At 58.3% G+C, this 23,677-nt stretch overlaps 3 protein-coding genes across 3 annotated transcripts; 1 reads left to right on the top strand and 2 right to left on the bottom strand.

The window, feature by feature from the left end:
* Nucleotides 1-260: 260 nt before the first annotated feature.
* On the bottom strand, nt 261-1,091 carry TMEM210 (transmembrane protein 210; the record flags this gene model as incomplete). The annotated part of the gene is made up of 4 exons (XM_080709458.1): nt 261-444; nt 576-605; nt 734-869; nt 1,004-1,091. The coding sequence occupies 4 exons, from the start codon at nt 1,089-1,091 to the stop codon at nt 261-263; spliced, it is 438 nt and encodes a 145-aa protein (XP_080565584.1).
* A 2,204-nt stretch (nt 1,092-3,295) lies between these two features.
* ANAPC2 (anaphase promoting complex subunit 2) lies at nt 3,296-21,278 on the bottom strand (the record flags this gene model as incomplete). The annotated part of the gene is made up of 14 exons (XM_080709457.1): nt 3,296-3,508; nt 3,579-3,814; nt 4,058-4,187; nt 10,776-10,979; nt 11,054-11,129; nt 11,298-11,439; nt 12,274-12,455; nt 12,850-12,967; nt 13,313-13,432; nt 13,817-13,991; nt 16,255-16,387; nt 20,091-20,713; nt 20,965-21,193; nt 21,235-21,278. The coding sequence occupies 14 exons, from the start codon at nt 21,276-21,278 to the stop codon at nt 3,296-3,298; spliced, it is 2,625 nt and encodes an 874-aa protein (XP_080565583.1).
* SSNA1 (SS nuclear autoantigen 1) lies at nt 21,277-21,924 on the top strand (the record flags this gene model as incomplete). The annotated part of the gene is made up of 3 exons (XM_080708430.1): nt 21,277-21,328; nt 21,451-21,650; nt 21,817-21,924. The coding sequence occupies 3 exons, from the start codon at nt 21,277-21,279 to the stop codon at nt 21,922-21,924; spliced, it is 360 nt and encodes a 119-aa protein (XP_080564556.1).
* Nucleotides 21,925-23,677: the final 1,753 nt, after the last annotated feature.

The following is a 23,677-nucleotide window of genomic DNA, read 5'->3' as shown; positions in this document are numbered from 1 at the left end:
AGTGGAGGGGGCATCTCCCTTTGGTGCAATTTAGGCACCAAGGTGGGGGGGGGCACGACTTGGAGACTTCAGGAAGGAAGCTGCAGGGAGGAGCTGGGTTGGCAACTGTGGGCAGGTGAAACCACCTGGGGTAGGTTCCCTGCTCTGGGACAAGGAAACGCGCGCACGCACACACGCGCACCCTAGGGGGCTGTGGAGCAAGCAGGACATCACGGGATTAACTAAATACTGTTTAATTTCCCTGGCCAGCTGCCCCCGCCCTACTCGGGGGGTGGTGGCGGGGGCGGCTCCTCTAGAGGAGTCTCCATGGAGATGGTCATGAGACTGTGGCCCTCCAGGGAGGGCATCATGGAGCCCTCCAGCTCGGGGTCCACGAGGCGGGACTCTACTTGCACCTCGCGCAGGTCCATTCTGTCTTCCTGGACCCCGAAGTGCTCCACCAACCTGTGCAAGGTGGGCTGGGTCAGCAGGCTGGGGAGCCGTGGCCACCCGGGTAGACCAGCCCCTGGGGCAGTGCGCCGGGTGCCGCTGTGACCCGCGCTTCCAGTGGGGGCAGGGAGGGGACACGCACTCACCTGCTGTCTCCCTGTTCAGGGCACGGGTCCCTGCAGGGATGAAGGTGGGCGTGAGCCTGGAGCAGCACTGCCTCCGCCCTCCCCACACACACCCTCGTGACAGCCCACCCCGGGGCCAGCGCCCTCCGGGCATGACGGGGCCCAGCCCGCTCACGCACCCCTTAGCTCGCAAGACGCCGATGGCCACGATGACAAGGGCGCAGAAGCAGCTGGCACTGACGCCCGCCAGCACCACGATGAGCGCGATGAGGGCTTCTCGGCTGAGGCCCAGGCTGCACTCGCAGTAGGTTCCTGCTGCAGAGACATGGCCGCAAGGCCAGGCGGTCACCTGCCTGCAGAGGCCTCCAGGCCCTAACCCCGGGCCCCGGAGGGCACAGGGGGCCCTGCCTGCAGGAGGGAGGGGGCTGGGAGCCGGGCAGAGGAGGCACCTGCAGCAGGGGTGAACAACAGGGACAAACACAGCAGGCTCAGGGGGCTGCCGGCCAGGCAGGAGCCAGGCTGGGGACAGGGGGCCATGTCCAGCCCCCAGCCCCACCGCACACCTGTGGACGGAACTCGTCAGAAGGCGCTGACCTCACAGTGGGGCTCTGAGGCAGGGAGGGTGGGGGCAGGGCCTTGGAGCAGCCGGGCCACTGAGCTCCACTCACCCTCGGGAGCCAGGATTCGCGGCGCTCTGGGTTGGCAGCGCTGGGATGGGGTAGGTGGGCTGGCCGGGGCCTGGGAGCCTTGGCTGGGCCCCGGGGGTATGGACAGCTTCAGAATGAAGGGGGCAGGGCCTGCACCCGGGCCTGTGGTGGGGACAGGGTCCTGGGCTCCAGGGCTTAGAGGACATGACTCCGAGGGCAGGGGTGAGGGGCCATGTGTCACCTGCCCTCTGGCTGCTTCAGAGGGTTAGGCCCACCACTGCCAGGAATTCCAGGTCCAGAGGGCTGCCGGCACTCCCAGGGGATCCCAGTCCCCCAGCAGAGGCAGGGAGGGGTTTGGCCACATCTGCCTGAGCAGGACCCCAGGCCGTGCCCCAGACGTCCCTTCTGGGAGAGCAGGTGGCTGAGAATTGACGGCTCTGGCCTGTCACCAAAGGTCGAGCCTGCCGCCCAGGTCTGTGCCCTCTGCAGACCAGGCAGCCAGCTGCCCGCGGGCCTGCACAGCCAGGGTTAACGTCCCCTCCCCCGGCCCCGCTGCTCCTGGGTGGGATGCCGCAGCCTCGCCCTGCTGCCTCCTCTCCTTCCCCAAGGACCTGCCAAGCAAACCACAGGCAGCAAGAGGAAATGCCGGCACAACCGGCTGGGCCTCCTGCCAGCCTGGGCTATGCAGGGCCAGGGGAAGGGTGCAGCCTGACCCACCCTGTCGCTCTGGCCACCAGGGACCTTTGTGACCGCGGACACAGGCATCCTCTGGGGTCTCAGGGGACAGCAGCTACTAGCACAGCTTTGTGCTTGTTGACTGACGCCGTGACCTGACACTCCCAGGCTGTAGGACACATCAAGAAACGGAGTCCAAAGGCACACGGGGCAGGTGTACCTAAGACCGGTGCTGGCACCGCCACCCTGCCAAGCCAGCCTGGCAGGTTTTCTCCTGGTAAGGCTGAGGGCACACCGCCCAGGCCTGGTGGTGGTCACGGACAGCGGGATCCGGGCAGGGCTGCCTGTGGGGAATGAGGCGCTGGAGCCTGTCAGGGCTGGGGGCCCTGAGCACAGTGGTGGAGCCTGAGGCACGGCCCCAGCGCGCAGTGAAGCCCAGGCACGTGGGGATCCTGTCGCCGGGGCTGCGTGCCTGTTCCTTCAACCCGTGGCGAGCAGGCGCTAGAGTGAGGTTTAGAAGGCTAGAGGGGCCAGCCATCGAGGCCCCAGCTGGAGGAGAGGGGTGGAGGACCCAAGGGACCAGGAGGCCTGTGGGGCTGTGGCAGCCGCCAAGGCTGGGTGCGGCTGCTGGGCTGGGAATCCACCTGGCAGACGCAGCTCAGGGAGGAAGGGTTTCAAAGGGCCTTTGTCCCCTGCGAGGGCAGCACCTCGGGCCAGAGAACTTCCTGCCTAGGAATGGCAGCTCTGGGGCAGGGGCCAGGCCGCTCAGCTGGGCCTTTGCCCACCTAGCCTGGACAAAGCCTGCCAGCGTGGCTGCACCCTGTGGCAGAACAAGGGGAGGGCTGTTTACAGGCCTGCCCTCATGACGCCATGCACCCTGGCTGCCCCACCTGGCAAGGGACAGGCAGACGAATAGCCAGTCCCTGGCCACCAGGGCATGTCCTGAGCAGCCCTTCAACTGCCGGTGTGCGGAGTTCTGGCTCAGGTCCTGATCAGCTCCCACTTTCCAGCGACACCCTAGCCTGGCACGGGCAACACGGGCTGCAGAGAGGGAGGCCTGAGAGCGCCTTCAAAAAGCCAGGCAGCGGGGAGGCTGGCGGTGTGGCAGGGGCCAGCCCAGGGCCCAGGCAGCCATGGCCGCCGCCGCCTGGCTTTCCCAGAGCTGCAGGCCCGAGGCGAGCCCCCAGGCTGGCTGCTCAGGACACCTGGGGTGGTCTAGAGCCCAAACACAGACCTGCAGGCCTGGGCGTGCCCAGCTGCTTCCTACATGCCGAGGAGGAATCGGTGAGGGGGAAATGGGACATGTCCACAAAACCAGCAGGACACAGGCCAGAGAACTGACTTTAATGTGCACGGAGGGTGGGCGGGCCAGGGGCGGGGGCTGCGGGCCGCGGGCCGCGGGGCAGGGCGGGCAGGCGGTCAGCTGCAGCTCTTGGGCAGGCGGTAGACGCCGGCCGAGTAGACGAGCTGCTGGTCCCGCACCTTCTTCTGCAGGTAGCCCTGGAGCTCCTGCAGGTCGATCTCGGCCAGCGCGGGGCCGGTCATGACGAACATGCGCAGCATGCTGTAGATGCGCTCCAGCGACAGGCTTTCCAGGTTGGTCAGCATGGCCTGGATGTAAGTCCAGAAGAGCTGCGGAGACCAGGCAGTCAGCCCCGAGGCCCGTGGGCCGCCCCCCGCCCCCCGCCGCCCGCCCGCGCACCAGCAGCTCCTCCTCCTTCTGGTCGGCCTGCGAGGCCATGCCCGAGTCGCTCTCATCGTCGCTGTCGATGAGCACCATGTTGTCGCGGTCCTGGGGCCGCTCCTCCTCGATGACGGAGAAGGTGCCGGGGGGCTCCTCCCGCAGCACACCCTGCTGCAGCCACACGGACATGCGGCGCCGCAGCAGGGCCACGGGCATCTTCACCACCTTGCTCAGCTCCTCCAGGCTCCAGCTAGCTGTGTGCAGAGTCAGGGTCAGAGGCTGTGCCTCCCTGCACCTGCCGGCCCGGCCCGGCCTCCCCGAGGCCGCGGGACCCGCTCTCCTGCCTGAGCCCTTGGAGGGCCAGGGGCGCCCCACATCCCACCTCCCTGGACAGCAGAACCACGGCCGGCCAGCTGGGGCCAGAACTGTGCCGGCCTCTTCCTGCTGCTCACAGCACAGCAGTCACAAGGACCAGGAGGGCTTGGGCCCTGGCTCACGTTGGTCCTGGAAGTACAGCAAGATCACCGCCTGCACAGGGGTCACTGCCACAGACAGGGTGCGGTCGGCCAGCTCCACGTCCATGGTCACCAGGCCCAGGGTGTGCTTCCAGCTGAGGGTCCGCATCGCCTGCGGGCAGGGAAGCAGACGTCCCCGTGGGTCCCGAGCAAGCCCCAGGCGAGCCTCAGGCCTGTGGGCCATGCGCCCACCACCTTGGCAGGCAGGTGATCGGCAAGCAGGGCAGAGGACCGCGCCCCGTATGCAAGGTCCTCAGCCACCGAGGCAGAACAGGACCCGCGGGTCCAGGTCTAACTGCTCCAGAGACATCAGGGACGTGCAGGAGGCAGGGCTGTGCAGTGCAGGCACACCAGGTGGCATCCGCAGCAGTGCAGATGCCAGGTGGGGGAGGTGAGGAAGGGCACTGCCAAGGGGGCACAGCCCTGCCAGTGCCCAGCACTGGCCCTCAGGTCTCCAGGAGCTGGGCAACTTGCTCCTGTGTAAAGCGCCCAGGCGGTGACACTACAACTGAACAGGTGCTGGTACCACGAAGGGGGCGCTGCTGTGGCAAATGCCTAAAAGCTGGGCAATGGTGGAGGCAGAAGGTGAGGTGCAGGAAGGCAAAGCCCTGCTGCCCTGCAGGCAGCTGGGAGAAATACACGGAGACTGGAAGGCTCAGGGGGAGGAGCCGGGCGTGGCGGCGCACGCTTGGAATCCCAGGACTTGGGAGATGAGATACAGGATCGAGGTTAGGTTCTCGGCCAGTCTCAGCTACTCAGTGAGACTGTTTCAAAATAAAATAGGGCTGGGGTGCAGCTCGGAGGTAGAATGTCCCTGGATTCCATCCCAGTTCCACACACATACACACAAAGTTTAAAAATGTGTTTCTGGTGAGGTTTTTAGCTGGAGCTCAGAAGAATACTTTTTGTTTTTAAGGCGGTACTGGGGATGGAACCCAGGGGCATTCTACCTCCGAGCTGCACCCCCAGCCCTATTTTTTATTCTTTATTTTGAAACAGGGTCTCACTGAGTTGCAGAGGGCATAAGCTGGGGCTGGCCACAAACTGTGATCCTCCTGTCTCAGCCTCCCAGATGCTGGGATTACAAGCGTGCACCCCCACGCCCGGCTTAGGAGAATGCTATTGGACGGTGGAGCCAAGATGGCAGAAAACCTGGCTCCACCTGTCCTGCTGTGGGATGGAAGCCGGGCTTACAGTGCTGCACCTGGACATACACCTGTGACCTCCAAGCTGTGTATAAAGCAGTCTGGTTGCTCCTTGCTGCTTGTAGTAAGATGCATGAACAAAGAAAGAAATTGAGGAAGAAACTGTTCCGCAAAGTGGAACGAGGTCTCAATTTGGAAAGCGCTCGGCCTACCCAGCAAGCTCTGCAGACGTGGTCAGGAATGGCTGGACCAACATTTGCTAAAGCGGGGAGGAATGTGACTGGTGGTCGGTCCCGACACCTCAGCTGGAACCTAAGAACAAGCTGGGCCTATTGGCACAGGTCTGTAATCCCAGTACTTGGGAGGCTGAGACAGGAGGATCGCAGACTTTTGAAACTAGCCTTGGCAATTTAGCAAGACCCTCTGCAACTCAGTGAGACCCTGTTTCAAAAATTTTAAAAATATGCGGGTGTGGTGGGCACGCTTGTCATCCCCGTGCTTGGGAAGCAGAGACAGGAGGATTGTGCAGGTTCAAAGCCAGCAGTGGGCGCTGGCTTAGGAGACTGTTTCCAAATAAAAATGTAAAAATAGGTCTGAGAGTGTAGCCTGGAGGTAGAAGGGCTTCCAGGAACCCCAGTACCACCAAAAATAAAAAATAAAAAATATGCCAGGCGTAGTGGCACAGGCTTGTAATCCCAGCATTCGGGTTCAAGGACAACCTCAGTTACTTAGTGCAGCCCTCTGCAACTTAATGAGACCCTGTTTCAAAATAAAGACTAAAAAGTAGGGCTGGGTGTGTAGCTCAGAGGTTGAATGCCCCTGGGTTCCATCCCCAAAACCAAAAAAAAAAAAAAAATTTTAAAAACAGGGTTGAGGTGTAGCTCAGTGGTAGAACATCCCTGGCTTCAGTGGAAGGAAAGGAGGGAGGATACGTACGACCTGGAGCAGATGAAGAGGTAACCAGAGGGGATCTATGGAAGAGCCGCTTGTCTCAGCCTCTCAGTACTGGGATTACAGGAATGTGTCAATGTGTCACCATGCCTGTCTGGTTTTTCTTTGGGGTGGTGGTACTGAGGTTCCTGGAAGCCCTTCCACCTCTGGGCTACACTCCCGGACCTATTTTATATTTTTATTTGGAAACAGAATGTCTTAAACTAGCGCGCTGGCTTCAAACCTGCGCGATCCTCCTGTCTGTCTCCCAAGCGCGGGGATTACAAGTGTGCGCCACCACGCCCAACTGCCTGTCTGGTTTTTGAGAATTTTATACCAGCAGAAATGCTTACCACCTGACTGAAAGGGACAGAGACAGCACAGAAGCAAAAAAAATGTCAAAGGGCACAGCCACAGGGCCACACTGCCAGGCAGGGCCACCTGGCAACCAAGATGACAGAGCTCTGGCCAAAGGGGACTGGCGCCAGGCCTTGAAATGTCATGAATTACGCCACGCATCCCAGCATTTGGGAGGCTGAGACTGGAGGATTGCGGTTCGCGGACAGCCTCAGCTACTTAGGCCCTCTGCAACTTAGCGAGACCCTGTTTCAAAATAATAAAAAATAGGGCTGTGGGTGTAGCTTGGAGTTCAAATGCCCCTGGGTTCCATCCCCAGTACCGTAAAAAAAAAAAAAAAAAAAAAAAAAAAAAAAAGTCACGAAACTCCCTTTGCTGGGTTTCAGACTCGTCTGGGACTCATGACCTTTCTTCTTTCCAATGTCTCCCTTTGGAATGGGATGTCTGAGGCTTGTCTCACCACTTATTTTGGAAGCAGATAAGCTGTCTGATTTCACAGCTTCACGTGGACAGATGGATCGGACCTCCAGGTCTCGTTTCTACCTGGTTTAGATGATGAAAACCAGGATTTTCTGTTAATATTCAATAGAGATTACCCGGGCGTGGTAGTGCACGTTTGTAATCCCTGCGCTTGGGAGGCTGAGACAGGATCCCGTAGGTTCAAAGCTAGCCTCAGCTACTTAGTGAGGCTCTCAGCAACTTAGTGAGACCCTGTTTCCAAATAAAATATAAAATAGGTCTGGGAGTGTAGCCCGGAGGTAGAAAGCCCCTGGGTTCCACCCCCAGGACCACACACACACAAAAGAACAAGAAAAGAGACTGTGAAGGGCTGACCCCCCCAATACGGGATGGAACCCAGGGGCATTCTACCTTCGAGCTCCAACCCCAGCCCTATTTTTTCTTTATTCTGAAACAGGGTCTCTGAGTTGCAAAGGGCCTCACTAAGTAGCTGAGGCTGGCCGTGAACCATGATCCTTCTGTCTCAGTCTCCCAAATGCTGGGATTATAAATGTGTGCCACTACTCCCAGGTGAAGGGTTGATTTTTAAAGATGCTGGGATCAAATGTACTTTGCACGTGGGAAGAATAGGAATTTCGGAGAACATAGAGCAGATTGTCATGGGGTGAATTGTGACCCCCAAAAACACAAATGTAAAATTCTAAGTCCCAGGACCTCCAAATGTGATCTGACTTGGAAAAGGGTCATTAACATGTAATTAGTAAGATGAGGTCATACTGGAATACAGTGGGTTCTCAATCTGATATGACTAGTGCCTTTATTTTGGGGTATTGGATTGAACCTAAGGACACTCTACCTCTGAGCTACAACTCTAGACCTGTTTTATTTTTTTGTGAAACAGGGCCTCCCTAAGTTACCAAAGGCTGAAGCTGCTGGGGCTCTCTGTGAACTCGGGAGTCCTCCTGTCTCCGCCTCCCCAGGACTAGGACTACTGGCGCATTCTACCAGGCCCTGCTCTCTAACTAGTGCTTTGGTAAATCCAGACAGGTGTGATGGTACAAGCCCATAGTCCCAGAGACTTAGGAGGCCAGGCCAAGAGATCGCAAGTTTGAGGCTAGCCTGGGCAACTTGGCAAGACCCCCATCTCAAAATAAAAACTTCTTTTTTTTTTTTTGTGGTACTGGGGTTCCTGGAAGCCCTTCTACCTCTGGGCTACACTCCCAGACCTATTTTATTTTATTTATTTATTTATTTATTTGGTGGTACTGGGAGTGGAACCCAGGGGCTTTCTACTTCTGGGCTATACTCCTAGACCTATTTTCTATTTTATTTGGAAACTGGGTCTCACTAAGTTACTGAGAGCCTCACTAAGTAGCTGAGGCTGGCTTCGAACCTATGCGATCCTCCTGTCTCTGCCTCCCAAGCGCGGGGATTACAAGCATGTGCCAGCACGCCCGGCCCCAGACCTATTTTATATTTTAATTTGGAAACAAGGTTTCTTAAACCATCAAGGCTGGCTTCGAACTTGAGCGATCCTCCTGTCTCCGCCTCCCAAGCGCGGGGATTACAAGCATGCGCCACCACGCCTGGCAAAATAAAAACTTTTAGGGCTGGAGATGTAGCTCAGTGTTACAGCACTTGCCTAACATGGCAAGGCCTTAGGTTCAATCCCCAGTAGCCCTCCACAAAAAAAAAAAAGGAAGTTTGGATGGAGAGACATGGAAGAAACGCATCCAGACAGCACGTCCTGGGGCCACCTCAGGCTGGAAGGAACAGGAAAGGTCCTCTCCAGTGCCCCAGTGCCTCAGGAGGGAGCACGGCCTTGCCCTCCCTGATCATGGACACGGGGCCTCTGTGTACCCATGTTTCTGTTCTCAAAGCCCCCTGGTTTGTGACAGACATAGCCAACAGCACAGGTCCAGACACTGGGCTGCACAGCTCCCACGAGTCCAACAAGCTTGTCAGCCAGCGACTCTGCTGGTGGCTGCCAGAGGCAAGATGACCTCCCAGCCTGGGGTCCTCCTGATCTCCCTTGTTCAGCTGGACTTGAGACAAAGGGCACTGGAGAGTTGGCTCAGCATGAACCCAAGGTAGGACCCAGTGGGGAACCAATGGCGCCTCACATCAATGGAGAAGGCAGGACAGGAAAGAGGACCCTGGGCACTTGGGACTGGTGACCCAGGTGTCCTCAGCCCAGAACTGGGGGCTGCGGTGTCTGCAGACTGTGCCAACACACTCCCCTGTACGGGCCAGATGCAGGACGCCTGGGACAGCCGGCGGCCGTTTTCTATCTCAGACCACACAGATGCAGCTCGGGAGGCAGCCGCTGCTGACGGCCAGCGTATCCCTCCCTACTTCCCCGCCCGGGCCTCCTGCCCGTCCCTGCCTGCGATTGGCCCTCAAGGGGACTTGAAGTCCACCCCAGGGGCGAGGCTCCTCAGCCTGGGAGGAGGCCAAGGCCTTCTTTTGTGTGTGTGTGTGTGTGTGTGTGTTACTAGGAATTGAACTCAGGGGTTTTCTATCTTTGAGCTAGACCCCCAGCCCCGTTTTACTCTTTCTTTCTTTCTTTCTTTCTTCTTTCTTCCTTTCGCAGTACTGGGGATGGAACCCAGGGGCATTGTACCTCGGAGCTACACCCCCAGCTATTTTTTTTTTTTTTTTTTTTTTGTGGTAGTGGGAATGGAACCCGGGGGCCTTCTACCTCTGGGCTATGATCCCAGACCTATTTTATATTTTATTTGGAGAAAGGGTCTCTCAAACCAGCTGAGGCTGGCTTTGAATCTGCACGATCCTCCTGTCTCCACCTCCCAAGCGTGGTGATTACAAGCGTGCGCCACCACGCCCCGCTTCCCCAGCTCAATTTTTTAGTCTTGTTTTTGAAACAGGGCCTCACTGAGCTGCGAAGGGCCTTGCTAAGTAGCTGTGGCTGCCCGTGAGCTGCGGTCCTCCCGTCTCAGCCTCCCAAGTACTAGCATCAGCAGTGTCACCACCATGCCCAGCTAGGACGAGGCCTTTCACTTGCAGGTCGAAAACACACTAGCCCAGCAGTCCTCACAGCCAAGGAGAAACTGCCTGTGTCTCAGGTGCTGCCTGTGCTGGTGGCCTGCCTCCTGGAGTCCGGCTTGCTGCCTCAACACCTGTGTCCCAGGACCCTCTCCTCTCGAAGCCTCTGTCCACTCTGCTGGGGGCCTGCTCCCCTGCCTGAGCCTCCCTGGGCCCAGACCGGCCTCTCTCACGTGGCTGGCCTCGAGAGCTGGAGGCAGTGCCTCCTTGCTGACTCCAGCTCCGGGGCAGTGCTGGGGTCACGGCCATGCGCGACAGCTCCACCACTCAGGCACTGTTCCCACCAGCTGGCGGCTGCCAGCGTCCACTCCTCCTGCTCGGGCTGCCTGTCCTCCCTCCTCCTCCTCCACCACACCCTGTGCCTCCTAGGGACCTGGGTACCAACACACAGCCCTAGCCCTGGAGCATCCCCGGACCCAAAGCACAGCTTTCGAGGAACACACAACGGAGATGGTCATGGTCAGGACGGCATAAGTAAAGCCTGCCGAGGGGCAGCCTGCGGCGGGGACGCGGCCTTGTCTGGCCTGCAGGGTCTCCCTGGCTCTCCTGGGAGCCACGCGCAGCGTCCGGCTGAGCGGCAAGGGGCCGGAGGCAGAAGAGTGGGAGCTCAGAGTGGGGGCTTCCTCAGGCTGTGGAGCCCAGGATGTAGCTCAGCACACTCCCCCGAGCATGGGGCCGCCACGCCCTCCTGCCACAGGGTGAGAGCAGAGACAAGAGCAGGGGACGGGGCTGCGAGCCTGGCCTACCTTCAGCTTCTCGTACTTCTTGCAGTACACCTCCAGGGCGGCCCTGATGTCCTCCGGGACTTCCAGCTTCTCGTCCTTGAAGGGGGGCCAAAACTCACTGGACAAGATGACGGCGTAGACCCCAAAGGGCGGCTGCTCCTCCACGGGCCGCTTCTCGTCCTCCTCGCGGATGTTGGCATTGATGCGGCGGGAATCTGCCATGTCCTAGGGAGGAGAGAGCACCTCACTGTGGCCTGGGTGGGGTGGGGCGCAGGACGGGGTGGCGAGCTGACACCTACCTTCAGCATGACCTCACAGAAGTGCATGGGGGCCTCGCCAAAGCGCAGCTTCAGCAGCTCCACGTTGCGGATCTCCCTGGAAGGAGGGGCTTCTGGGAAGGCTGTGGTGTATACTGGGAGACCCCCCGGGGAGGGGAGGAGGGAGGGGAGGGGAGGCCAGGGAGCCCAGGCTAGGGGAAAGGGAAAGGGAAAGGGAAAGGGGGGGGCGCCCCCTGGAGGCAGGCCGGCGCCTCGCAGGCCTCACCGCTCAGGGCTGAAGCTGAACTGGTGCAGGAGGCGGTCAGCCAGCAGCGAGCGGTACTCGTTAATGAAGAGGTCCTTGCTGCCGTAGATGCTGACCAGGAGGCTGATGATGTCTGAGGAGCGGCGCTTGGAACTGGACTTCCCTGGCAGAGCACAGGGCACGGCACTGGCACCTCCGCAAGCACAGTGACACCTCCGAGCCCCTGCTGGACGCTGCTGTCCAGAAGCCCAGGCCTCCTGGCAGACCGAGGCCTGGGTCCTGAGACAGCTGCTCTGGCCCTAGCTTCCAGTGTGGTCCTGCTTCACAGTGACAACCCTGGTCCCCCACCCAGGCTTAGGGAGAGACCAAGGGCCCTGGGTTTTTTTGTTGCTGTTGTTTGTTTTTTGCAGGTCTGGGGATGGAACCCAGGGGCATTCTACCTCCGAGCTACACCCCCTGCCCTACTTTTTATTCTTTATTTTGAAACCGGGTATCACTAAGTTGCAGAGGGCCTCACTAAGTAGCTGAGGCTGTCCGCGAACCGCGATCCTCCTGTCTCAGCCTCCCGAGTGCTGGGATCACAAGCGTGCCCACCGTGCCTGGCTGGGCCCTGGGTTTTCCTTCTGAGACTAATGACGTGCTGAGCACCAGGACAAGAGCACGGTGGGAATCCACAGCTGCCGGAGACGAGAGCACTGGGGCCCGGCATCAGGCCGGGACTGCCACCTGACAAGCCCTCAAGACCCAGGATAAACTGCAGCTGGGAGCAGGTATACAGGCCTCCGCGAGCCAACGGCCAGCAAGAGCCGGCAGAGCACCCTCACAGCTGGAGCAACCAGACAGTGTAGGGCACGTGTCAAGCCACCAGCTGAGCAGGGCCAACCTCAGCCTCAAGCCCGAGGCACTGGCTACTCTACAATGGCCAAGCACTGACAGTAACCCATGCAGAACCAGAGCCCAACAGGGCCCCAGACAGGCCCAGGAGGGGCCAGCTGACCTGGGTCGGCATCCACAGGGTCAGGGACCCAGTCCTCGGGCTCGCCAGAGTCATCCTCACTGTCCTGGCCAGTCTCCAGACTAGCTGGGTCAGTTTTGGACAGCTCAACAGCCAGGTCTCCAGTCCCATCCGAGTCCCCCGTCAGCCCAGCCACAATCTGCCGGACAGTGTCCTCCCGTGTCCTGCAGAGAGAGCACTGCTGTCCTGGGGTATGCACAGCCTTCACTAGCCCCTGCCCCTGCCGCCCAGCCCTGTGCAGGCAACCCGGCACCTGTGTGCCTGTGCCAACTAGTGTGTGCCGAAGACGGGCCCATCAGCCTGTCTTGTCTTTTTTTTATGAAACTGGGATTGAACCCAGGGCATTCTACCTCTGAGCTACACCCCCGATCCTGTTTTATCTTTAACTCTGGAACAGGAGCTCACTGAGTTGCTGAAGTGCTTTCTAAGTCACTGAGGCTGGCTGCAAATCCGGATCCTCCTGCCTCAGCCTCCCCTGTATGGGGGTTACAGGGGCGCACCGGCACGCCTGGCTTGGCCAATGGCTTTCTAATGGGCCCCAAGCAGTGCAGCCCTCACCTCAGGTAGCGGCGGACAGGCTCGCAGGCCACCTCCAGGATGACCATGGAGGGGTCCAGCACCCGCAGCGCCTTGATGGCAGAGATGTAAAGGGTGATGATGTCACATGTGTTGACGCCTACAGACAAGAAGAGCAGAAATCACACGGTGCCCTGGACACTGAGCAGGCAGCCAGCCGCACGTCAGGTGGTCCACAGGTCCCCGCCACAAGCTCGGTCCCCAGAGAGCCAGGACTCTCCAGCACCTCTCCTCTGCCAGGCAGTCTGTGCTGAGACCACGTACACCTCCAGGTTAACCAGGCATGTCATGAACTCCTCCAAAGAGGGGTGAAGCAGAGCGTGACTCTAGCTCCCCCAGAAATTCAAAGCACCTGCTCCTTAACCCAGGACCTTAACCCAGACCTAGGATCCAGGGCGGACTGTGTCTGGGCCTGGGGGCCGAATGGTGGCAGCCACACGAGCACCTGGGTGGAGGAGGCGAGTCTCCAGGGCAGCTCTGAGGGACACAAGCAGCTGCTGCCTCTGGTCAGTCCTCTCCAGGCAGTACTTGAGGTCCTCAATGGCCGGCCGGGAGTCTGGGAAATCTGCAAGAAGGGAGACACCTCAAGGACAGGCAGACACGCGGCATGCGCACACATGGCCGGGCCGGTGAAGGGTGCACGTGGCATGAAGACATGCAGCCCGCGGAGCCCAGGGCAAGAGCCACCGCCAGGCCCTGCGCACCACCCGACACGCTCAGCAGCAGCCCACGGCAGCAGGCCAAGGCAGCGAGGGGCACCTGTCCACACTACACTGCCGCGACTGTGCCGAGCCAGATCCTGGCCACGGTGAGGGGACCTGCCCTTGACCACCACCCTGCGAGCGCTAAGCAGCAGCCTGGGGAGCCTGAGCTGGATGTGGGGGGCATGGCACATCTGCTGGAAGACCCCAGACTGCAGGTGGGCCTCCAGGAGCGAGGCAGGGCTGACCTCGGATGATGCTGAAGAGCTCCTCGATGCGCAGGCCAGCGTAGATGCGGTAGAAGAACCTCTGCACGTGGCAGCGCCAACGGCGCAGCGTGCTGCCGGCCTCTGGGGACGCGGGCCTGGGGGGGCCGTCCTGCAGGAACACCTTGCCGAGCCAGCCAACCACCCTCTCGATCCACTGTGGGGAACACTGGTGTGAGCTGCGGGAGGCCTAGCAGCCGCCCAGCCCAGACGCTGCCCACCCTCTGGCTGCGTCCAAGGAAGCCCAAAGACCACCCAAGGGTCTGTGGAGGGTGTCAGTGCATCCAAACTACTGGGCAGCCGGGCGCGGTGGCGCACGCCCATGATCCCAGCACTTGGGGCTGAGGCGGGAGGAGCGCAGGTTCCAGCGAGGCCCTGCCACTTAGTGAGACCCCATTTCAAAATGAAGAACAGGGCTGGGGATACAGCTCAGAGATAAAATGCCCCTGGGTTCAATCCCCAGTGCCATGGAAAACAAAAACAAAGCGGGGGAAGGTTGTTCACAAATAGAATGCCCTGGATTCAATTCCTAGTACCAAGAAACAAGCAGAAATAACCTATGGGACGATGAGCCCCAAACAAGCATCCCTGCCAGCCTGTCAGAAGTCCCACCACCGTGTACCAGTGCCACACTCGTCCCCGGTAAAGCCCAGTGTGAGGAGGTGGCAAGGCAGGCGCTGTGCCTGGCAGGCAAGCAGATGTGCCACTCCTAGGACCACAGACCTGACCGCCACGCCACACCAGGCAAACCGCGCAGCTCCGAATGGGATCATCTGTGTCCGTATAAACCCACAGAAGACCACACTGCCACATGGACCCATGGACACACAGACCCACAGACCAGCCAGCTAACCAAGAGTGAGACCACTGGCAGGTCACCCTCCCCCTCCCCACTGGGGTGCAGCAGCTACCCCCACTGGGCCTCCAGGGCTCAGGGCAGCACAGGCTGGGCACGGTGCAGCACTCCTGCAGTCCCAGCACTTGGGAGGCTGAGACAGGAGGACTGCAGGTTTGAAACCAGCCTTAACAACTTAGTGAGACTCTCGGCAATCTAGTGAGACCCTGTCTCAAAACAAAAACTAAAAAAAGAGTTGGGAGCTGAGCGTGGTGGTACACCCTTGTAATCCCTGCATTTGAGAGGCTGAGACAGGAGAATCACAGTTCGTGATTCTTTCTTTTTTTTTTGGTGGTACTGGGGTTCCTGGAAACCCTTCTACGTCCAGGCTACATTCCCAGACACCTATTTTTTATATTTTTATTTGGAAAAGGTCTCCTAAGCCAGCGCAGCTGGTTTCGAACCTGCACGATCCTCCTGTCTCCGCCTCCCAAGCACAGGGATTACAGGCGTGCGCCACCACGCCCAGCTCAGTCCATGATTCTTAGTGAGGCCCTCTGCAACTCAGTGAGACCCTGTTTTAAAATAAAGAATATGCCAGGCGTGGTGGCGCACGCTTGTAATCCCAGCATTCAGGAGGCTGAGACTGGAGGATTGCAGTTTGTGGACAGCCTCAGCTACTTAGCGAGGCCCTCTGCAACTCAGTGAGACCCGGTTTCAAAATAAAGAATAAAAAATAGGGCAGGGGGTGTAGCCCAGAACCCCCTGGGTTCCATCCCCAGCCCTGCAAAAAATAAAAATAAAAAATAAAATAAAAATAAAAAATAGGGCTGGAGGTATAGCGTGGAGGTAGAATGCCCCTGGGTTCCACCCCCAGTACCACACACGCGCGCACGCACACACACACACACACAAATAATAAATAAAAAATAGCTGGGTGTTGTGGCGCACACTTGTAATCCCAGCAATTGGGAGGCTGAGACAGGAGGATCGCGGTTTGCAGGCAGCCTCAGCTACGACTTAGTGAGGCCCTTTGCAATTCAGTGAGACCATTTCAAAAGAATAAAAACCAGGGCTGGGGGTATAGTTTGGAGGCAGAATACCGCTGGGGTTCCATTCCCAGCACCGCAAAAAAAAAAAAAAAAAAAAAAAAAAAAAAAAAAAAGAAAGAAAGAAAAAATAAAGAAATAAAAAAGAGCTGGGGGCACAGCTCAAGTAGAATGCCCCTAGGTACAATCTCCAGTAACACCACCAAAAAATAAATAAATAAAAGAGGGGAGCACAGGTGAGGTCCGTCCACTGACTCCGCAGGGTCTGGCTCTCCATGCCTGCCTGGAGGCTACCCCAACTGGACTTGGACTCTGGCCCCTGCACTGACTCGGGCCTGGGTTCTGTGCAGATCTGCCAAGCATAGCCCAGACTTGTCTTTACTGTCACTGTGGCCAGAAGGACCATGAAAGCTTCAGCCACCTCCTGGTCCTCCCCTGGCCCACCAAGGCCCTTCTGGTGGCTTCTAGAAGCAGAGCATCAGGTTTGTTGAAAATGCATTCACACCCTAACAGAGCGCGGCCCAAGAGGCCCTCACCTTGTGGAACTCCCGCAGAAAGGAACGCTCGTACTCGCCCCGGCAGCGGTCCTCCATCCTCTCCCGGGTCACCTGGTGCAGGGTGGTGGTCACTGCCTCGGCACTGACCCGCTCCAGCAGACTGAGCCTGTGCCTGCAGGAGAGTCCTGACCATGGAACACCCACAGCACACACCTGCCCACAGACACGTGCAGTGCACGCACCCCACACCAGCCCCAGAGCAAACCTCCCACTCGCCTCCTGGTGCGCAACGGTGCCAGTGGCCTTGACAGAAGCTGCCCAGCACTGCGCTCCCTGGCCAGTTGCCTCTGCTCAGGCTGGGACGCTGGCCTTCCCTGGCTGACCAGTGGCAGCTGAGTGGCTGCCAGGGGCCATGCCTTGTCTAGAGAGGCCTCAGATATACTACCACCATGGCTGTACGAGGACAGCCACTGTTGTCTGTGTGTCCAGGGCAGACCCCAGCCTACAGGTTGGATAGGGCTCAGGATGAGAAGGGAGGCGCCAGTGGGCTGGGAGGAGCTCACTGGTAAGACACTTGCATAGCTTGAGAGGCCTGCGATGGATCCTAGCATCCACCCTCAAAAGAGTACATAGCCAGGCATGGCGGCGCACGCTTGTAATCCCAGCATTTGGAGGCAGAGACAGGAGGATCAAGGTTTGCAGACATCCTCAGCTACTTAGTGAGGCCTCTACAACTCAGTGAGACCCTATTTCAAAACAAAGAATAAAACCAGGCGTGGTGGCACACGCCTGTAATCCCAGCATTCGGGAGGCTGAGACTGGAGGATCACGGTTCGCGGACAGTCTCAACTACTTAGGCCCTCTGCAATGAGACCCTGTTTTAAAATAAAGAATAAAAAACAGGGCAGGGATGTAGCTCGGAGTTCAAATGCCTCTGGGTTCCATCTCCAGACCCACAAAAAAAAATAAAAATAAAAATAAAAAAATAAAAAATAGGGCTGGGTGTGTAGCTCAGAGGTAGAATGCCCCTGGGTTCCCTCCCCAGTACTGCAAGAAAAAAAAGGACATGCATGTTTACACAAATGTGTATATAAGTTGCCACATTACCTTCAACTATAAACCCAGGAGTAACCTTTAAGGGCCACCCTGACCTAGCAGCAACAAGAGCGGTCCCTGAGTCCACCTAAAAGACTCTCCCAAAGAGCTGTATCACAGTATTTTGCTCAATGATAACAGACAACATAATATTCACTAAAAAATTGGACAAAAGCCGGGCATGGTGGCGCAGGCTTGTAATCCCAGCATTTGAGAGGCTGAGACTGGAGGACCAGGGTTTGCGGACAGCCTCAGCTACTTCGTGAGGCCCTCTGCAACTCAGTGAGACCCGTTTTCAAAATAAAGAATAAAAAATAGGGCAGGGAGTGTAGCTTGGAGGTCAAATGCCTCTGGCTTCCATCCCCAAACCTGTAAAAAAGAAAAAAAAGAAGAAAAAATAGGGCTGGGAGGCAGAGACAGGAGGAGTGCGCAGGTTCGAAGCCAGCCTTGCTGGCTTAAGAGACTCTGTTTCGAAATAAAAGTATAAAATAGGTCTGGGAGTGTAGCCTGGAGGTAGAAGGGTTTCCAGGCACCCCAGTACCACCAAAAAAAAAAAAAAAAAAAAATAGGGCTGGGGGTGTACCTTGGAGTAGAATGCCTCTTGGTTCACTCCCAGTACCACACACAAAAAAAAAAAAAGAAGAAAGAAAGAAAGAAAAAAAGAATAAGGACGGGCGTGGTGGCGCATGCTTGTAATCTCAGCATTAGGGAGGCTGAGACCGGAAGCTCGAGGTTCGCGGACAGCTTCAGCTACTTAGTGATGCCCTCTATAACTTAGTGAGACCCTATTTCAAAAATTAAAAGAATAAAAAAATAGGGCAGGGGGTGTAGCTCAGAGGTCGAATGCTCCTGGGTTCCATCCCCAGACCCCCATAAAAAAAAAAAATTGGACAAGGCCTGACTCTAATAAAATATTTATCTCCCTGCAGGACTGGAAAGGAAATCCTCTTGTCCACACATCAATCTAATCTTCGATGTATTCTAGAAAAAACAACTAACCAGCACACTGTAATTACAGAGCAGGGACTGCCATAAGGATGAACTCCATTTCTCTGCCAGAGCCAGAGTTTATGAAAAGCACAGTATGATTCTCCAGAGCACAGAAAATTGGGAACAAAAGAAGCCTGCTAGCCAGGCATGGTGGCACGCGCTAGTAATCCCAGCTTGTAATCCCCTGGGGTTCACAGCCAGCCTCAGCTACTTAGGGAGACCCTTTGTAACTCAATGAGACCCTGTTTCAAAATAAAGAATGAAAAACAGGGCTGGGGATGTAGTTCAAAAGTAGAATGCCCCTGGGTTTCATCCCTGGTACTGAAGGAAAAAAAAAAAAATAGAAGCATGCTAGCCAAGTGTGGTGGTGCACATTTATAATCACAGTACTTGGGAGGCTGAGACAGGATGATCCCAAGTTAGAAGCCAGCCTTGACAACTTAGCAAAGTGTTCCACAACTTAGTGAGACCTTGTTTCCAAATAAAAATTTTTTTAAAAAGCAGGGCTAGGTGCAGGTTCAAAGCCAGCCGCACTGGCTTAAGAGACCCTGTTTCCAAATAAAAAGTATAAAGTAGGTCTGGGAGTGTAACCCGGAGGGGCTTCCAGGAACCCCAGTACCACCACCAAAAAAAAAAAAAAAAAAAAAAAAAAGCCGGGTTGGGGGTTTAGTCAGAGATAAACGCCTCTGAAGTCAATACAAGCGTCACCAAAAATGGAAAAAAGATAGCATGCATGCCAGTGCACACCTGTAATCTCAGTGCTCGGGAGGTTGGGACAGGAGGATATGCCTCAGTGAGCAGTGAGACTCACCAACCTAGTGAGACTCTGTTTTAGAATAAACAACAGAGCCGGGCGTGGTGCCGCACGCACGCTTGTAATCCCCGTACTTTAGAGGCTTGAGACAGGAGGATCGCACAGGTTCTCAGCCAGCCTCAGCTACTTAGTGAGACTCTGTTTCCAAATAAAATATAAAATAGGTCTGGGAGTATAGCCTGGAGGTAGAAAGCCTCTGGGTTCCACCCCCCTACCCCGTACCACCAAAAAAAAAAAAAAAAAAAAAAAAAATCACAATGGAACCGGGCGTGGTGGCACACGCTTGGAATCCCAGCTTTTGGGGGGGCTGAGACAGGAGAATCACAGTTCGAGGAGCCTCAGTTACTTAGTGAGACCCTTGGCAACTCAATGAGACCTTGTTTCAAAGTAAAAAATAATAAATAGGGACCGAGCATGGTGGTGCATGCTTTTTGAAGCCAGCCTCCTTAGTGAGGCTCCCAGCAACTTAGTGAGACCCTTTTTCCAAATAAAATATGAATAGGTCTGGGAGTTTAGCCCGGAGGTAGAAAAGCTCTGGGTTCAACCCCAGTACCACAAAATAAATAAATAAATAAATAAGTAAATAAAAGAATAAATAGGACTGGGGGTGTAGATGGGAGGTTGAATGCCCCTTGGCTCAATTCCCAGTAAAACACACACACACACACACGCACGCACGCACGCACGCACGCACGCAGCATGCTACTGAAGACACACCTATGGGAGGGGGGGCTAACAAGGGCAAAGCTGAAATCCTGGGTTAGGCATGAGTGACTGAGGAGACCTGTGTCCAGAACAAAGCATAAACTTGCTACCCAGCAATCCCTCTGTGATGTCTCTAGCTATCAGCAGAGGTGGAAGAGACCCCCCACACGTACACATACTGGCTCCTCAGCTCTCTGCAGAGGTCAACTGGACCCAGGGGAGCAAGGGTATCAAAAGGAACCAGGCATGGCTCCCAAGAAAGAGTACTTACAGGACCTGGCTGAGCTGGTGGAACTGCTCCAGCGCCTGCCAGCACCAGCACTGCTGCTTGTCACTGCCGCAGCCTGCACACAGAGGGCTCTGCAGGAGTCGATAGTACCGGCGGCGGGCATACCGGCTGTCCAATTCTCCCTCCAATTCCGGATCTGTACCTCCTTCCCCTTTCCTCTTACTCTGCATATAGACTCTCAGGAAGCGCCCATACAGGCGCTGGACCATCTCCTGGAAGGTCCTGGGGGTGGAAAAAAACAGGACTCCCCGCAGCATGGTATGGACCTTTTCCCGCAGCCCCTGGGCACCAGTGCCCATCAGCAAGCCCAGGCGGGTCCATTTCTCCAGGAGCTCTAGGCTACGCAGGTAGGGGTCCAGGCGGCTCTCCAGCAGGCCGAAAGCGTCAAGCAGCAGCACAAGGCACTGGGGCTCATCGGCAGCGTTCTCGCGCTGAGAGATGGTATTCCAGAACTCGGGGGAAATGTTGGCCTGCAGGTCGTTCTGCAGCACCTCCACGAACCACTCCTCCAGGACAGAGTGCAGACCGTGGGCCCTCAGCACCTCCACCGCCGCACGGAGCTCCTCCTCCTTCGGCGGGACCGCACCGCTGGTCCGGGAGGATGCCTGGAGCACGGGGAGCCGTGGGGAGAGGGGATGCAGCGTAGGGGCGGGGGGAGGCAGGGGCGGGAGGGAGCCAGGGAAGGCCACGCAACCCCGAGCCCCGCCGCGGCCGACCCTCGGGGAGAGCTGCCGGGGAGCCAAGTGAGGGGGACAGCTGGACGGAAGAGGCAGCACCGCGAAAGGCAGGGAACGGGGTGCAGACGAATGTGGACGCCCCAGGGCGCGCGGGCCCGCCCCCTCCTCTCGAGCCTCACCAGCCCCAGCGCAGCCGGCGGCACCAGCCCGGCGCTCACAGTATTCCACGCTACCAGCAGCTCGGGTCCAGGCCCGGAGCCGCCATCACTCGCCGCGACCGCCGCCTCCATCTGCGCTCCACGGTTCCCAGGCCCTCCCGGTGCGTCGCGCGGCGATGACGCAAAGCCGAGAGCGGCGACGACGCCAGCCCCGGCGCGGGCGCGCGGCGATGACGTCTGCCCGGCGCGCCTGCGCGACGCACGCGGGGCGCGTGGTGATGACGTCGGGACGCCAGCGGCGCAGCGCGGGCGGCGGTTAGCGCGGCGCTGAACATGACCCAGCAGGGCGCGGCGCTGCAGAACTACAACAACGAGCTGGTCAAGTGTGAGCGGCGGGGCGGCCGCGGCGGGGGGCGGGCGGGCGGGCGCCGCCGTCCTGGGGTCGCGCGGCGGCCTGCGCGAGCGGGCCCCTGCGTGCGGGCAGCCACATTGCCGCGGCCTCCGCAGGCATCGAAGAGCTGTGCCAGAAGCGGGAGGAGCTGTGCCGGCAGATCCAGCAGGAGGAGGACGAGAAGCAGCGGCTGCAGAACGAGATGGGACAGCTGACCGAGAAGCTGACCCGCGTCAACGAGAACCTGGCGCGCAAGACCGCCTCTCGCAACGAGTTCGACCGCACCATCGCGGAGACGGAGGCCGCCTATCTCAAGGTGGGCTGGGCGCGGCGAGTGCGGGGCCGCTGGGCGGGCGCGCCCCGGATTGCAGGGGGCGCTGGGCGGGCGCGCCCCGCGGCTCCCTGCCGCAGAGCACGCGAGGGGCCGGGCTGGGGACCTGCCCCTGCAGCACCAGCAGCGGCTCCCCCCTCTGTGGCCCTAGATCCTGGAGAGCTCACAGACTCTGCTCAGCGTTCTGAAGCGGGAAGCCGGGAACCTGACCAAGGCTACAGCCTCAGACCAGAAGAACAGCGGAGGCAAGGACAGCTGACCAGGCCGGGGCAGGCGCCTCTCAGCTGCACCCGGGAGGACTCAGCCCCAGCACTGGGTCTGCCTTGAGTGTCTTTGTTCCTCATGGCAACAGCTGCCTTCTCACTGTCTCAGGTGCTCGGAGAGGCAGTTGCTGGCCAGCCTTGCGTCGACAAGGACAGTTCTGGCACAGCCCGCTGGGGTGGACAAGTATATTACCAAGGGCTATGGAGACAGTGGCTCCAGGTCAGTTCCACTAGAGGCCCCGTAGGTTGCCACAGGCCCTAGTTCTAATCTCAGCCATGTGGCAGCCCTTCATTCCCACCTCTTCTCAGCCAGCGGGGCCCCAGGCCAGAAAGTGAGGGAATGGGCCTTCAATCTAGAACCCAAACCTCAGGGCCCACCCCCATGGCACGTAACTGTCAATAAAGGTTTTCTTGGTAAAGATCTGTACCAGCCTGCTCTGTAAAGCATGGGCTGCCAGCCCCTGCAGAACCAGAGTACCTTCCCCAGATACCATGCCCCTTCTTGGGGGAGAGTGGTCTTCCCGTGACTGCCACCCTGGTCTCAGGCACGCAGAGCTGAGAGCACTACCTGCGCAGGCCAGCCCCGGCCTCTGCTCTCCCAGCAGGGCCCCTGGTCCTCTGCCCCCAGGTCCATGTCCTGTGGGGGCTCTGCCACTGTGCTGCTCAATAAAGGGCCTGGCCTAGAGACAGCTGGTGGCCACAGAGCGTGCGCACTGGTCGCTTGGGGCCTGGATCCTGCTCAAGGACCGACTGGCCTTCACACCTGATGTCTACTCCTCACACCAAGGCTCTTCGCCCAATGCACTGCTGCCCTCCAGGGCCTGCTATGCTCCTTCCCCACCACACACCACTCATCAGCTCCTCCCTCCTGTGTCCTGTGCCCAGCTCTGCCAGTCTCCACGGGACCTAGCTGCACAAAGGCTGGGTTAGGTTGGACGTCTGTGCTGCTCAAGAGGGTCCAGAGGAAGCTCAGCAGCCACACCAAACGCTCCCCTCCCTCCCGAGCCTGGTCAGCAGGGTCTCTGTTCCTGGGTTCCACACTCCACGGTGAAACAGGTGGACTTGGTGCCAGGGTACGCTTGGCCTATGGGCTGCAGATGGCCCCAGGTCTGCACTGCAACTGCCCAGGCAGCTGAGAGCATGTTTCCGAGGTGGCGTGGCCAGCCCAGCCTGAGCTCCTCCAAAGTGGGCAGCTGTGTATCTCCCCGGCCTGTCCAGCTGCCATGACGCGCTACAGGCTCTCACGAGTCAGGGAACGCCAGCGGAACAGGATCAGGGCTCCTCCCACCCCTCCTGCACTGCCTGTATTCTGCCCTGTCCTCGGCCCCTCTCAGCTCTGGGCCTTCCGGGAAACCTCTTCAGACCTGACAGCTGCAATCTCTCCTTGTGCAGCCAAGGACCCCGGGTTGCCGAGCTCCAGACCCCAGAGAGCAGGCTGCTTCCATCTCCTGCCGTGGCGGGTTGGGGGGCATAGTGGCTGCGGGTGGGCAGCTCGAACAGCAGGCCCTCAACTGAGCCACCCTCGCAGGCCCAGGTGCCCACACTGCCTTGTCCCCAGGACCACTCAGAAAGCAAAGGCAGGCTCATCCGGTGCTATTTATTGAGTCCAACATCAGGCAAGAAAAACCTGCCATCTGTCACAAAGGGTGGGCTGAGGGCACCAAAGGAGGAATGGGGATGGAGGCCTGCAAGGACTGGGCAGCAGGGACAGCCCCCACCCCGGGCATGCCCAAGAGCCACCAGGCACAG

Source organism: Muscardinus avellanarius (genome assembly GCF_963383645.1).
Source record: "Muscardinus avellanarius genome assembly, chromosome: 13".
NCBI classification, from domain to species: Eukaryota; Metazoa; Chordata; class Mammalia; order Rodentia; family Gliridae; genus Muscardinus; species Muscardinus avellanarius.
This window is presented reverse-complemented; position numbering and strand designations above follow the sequence as displayed.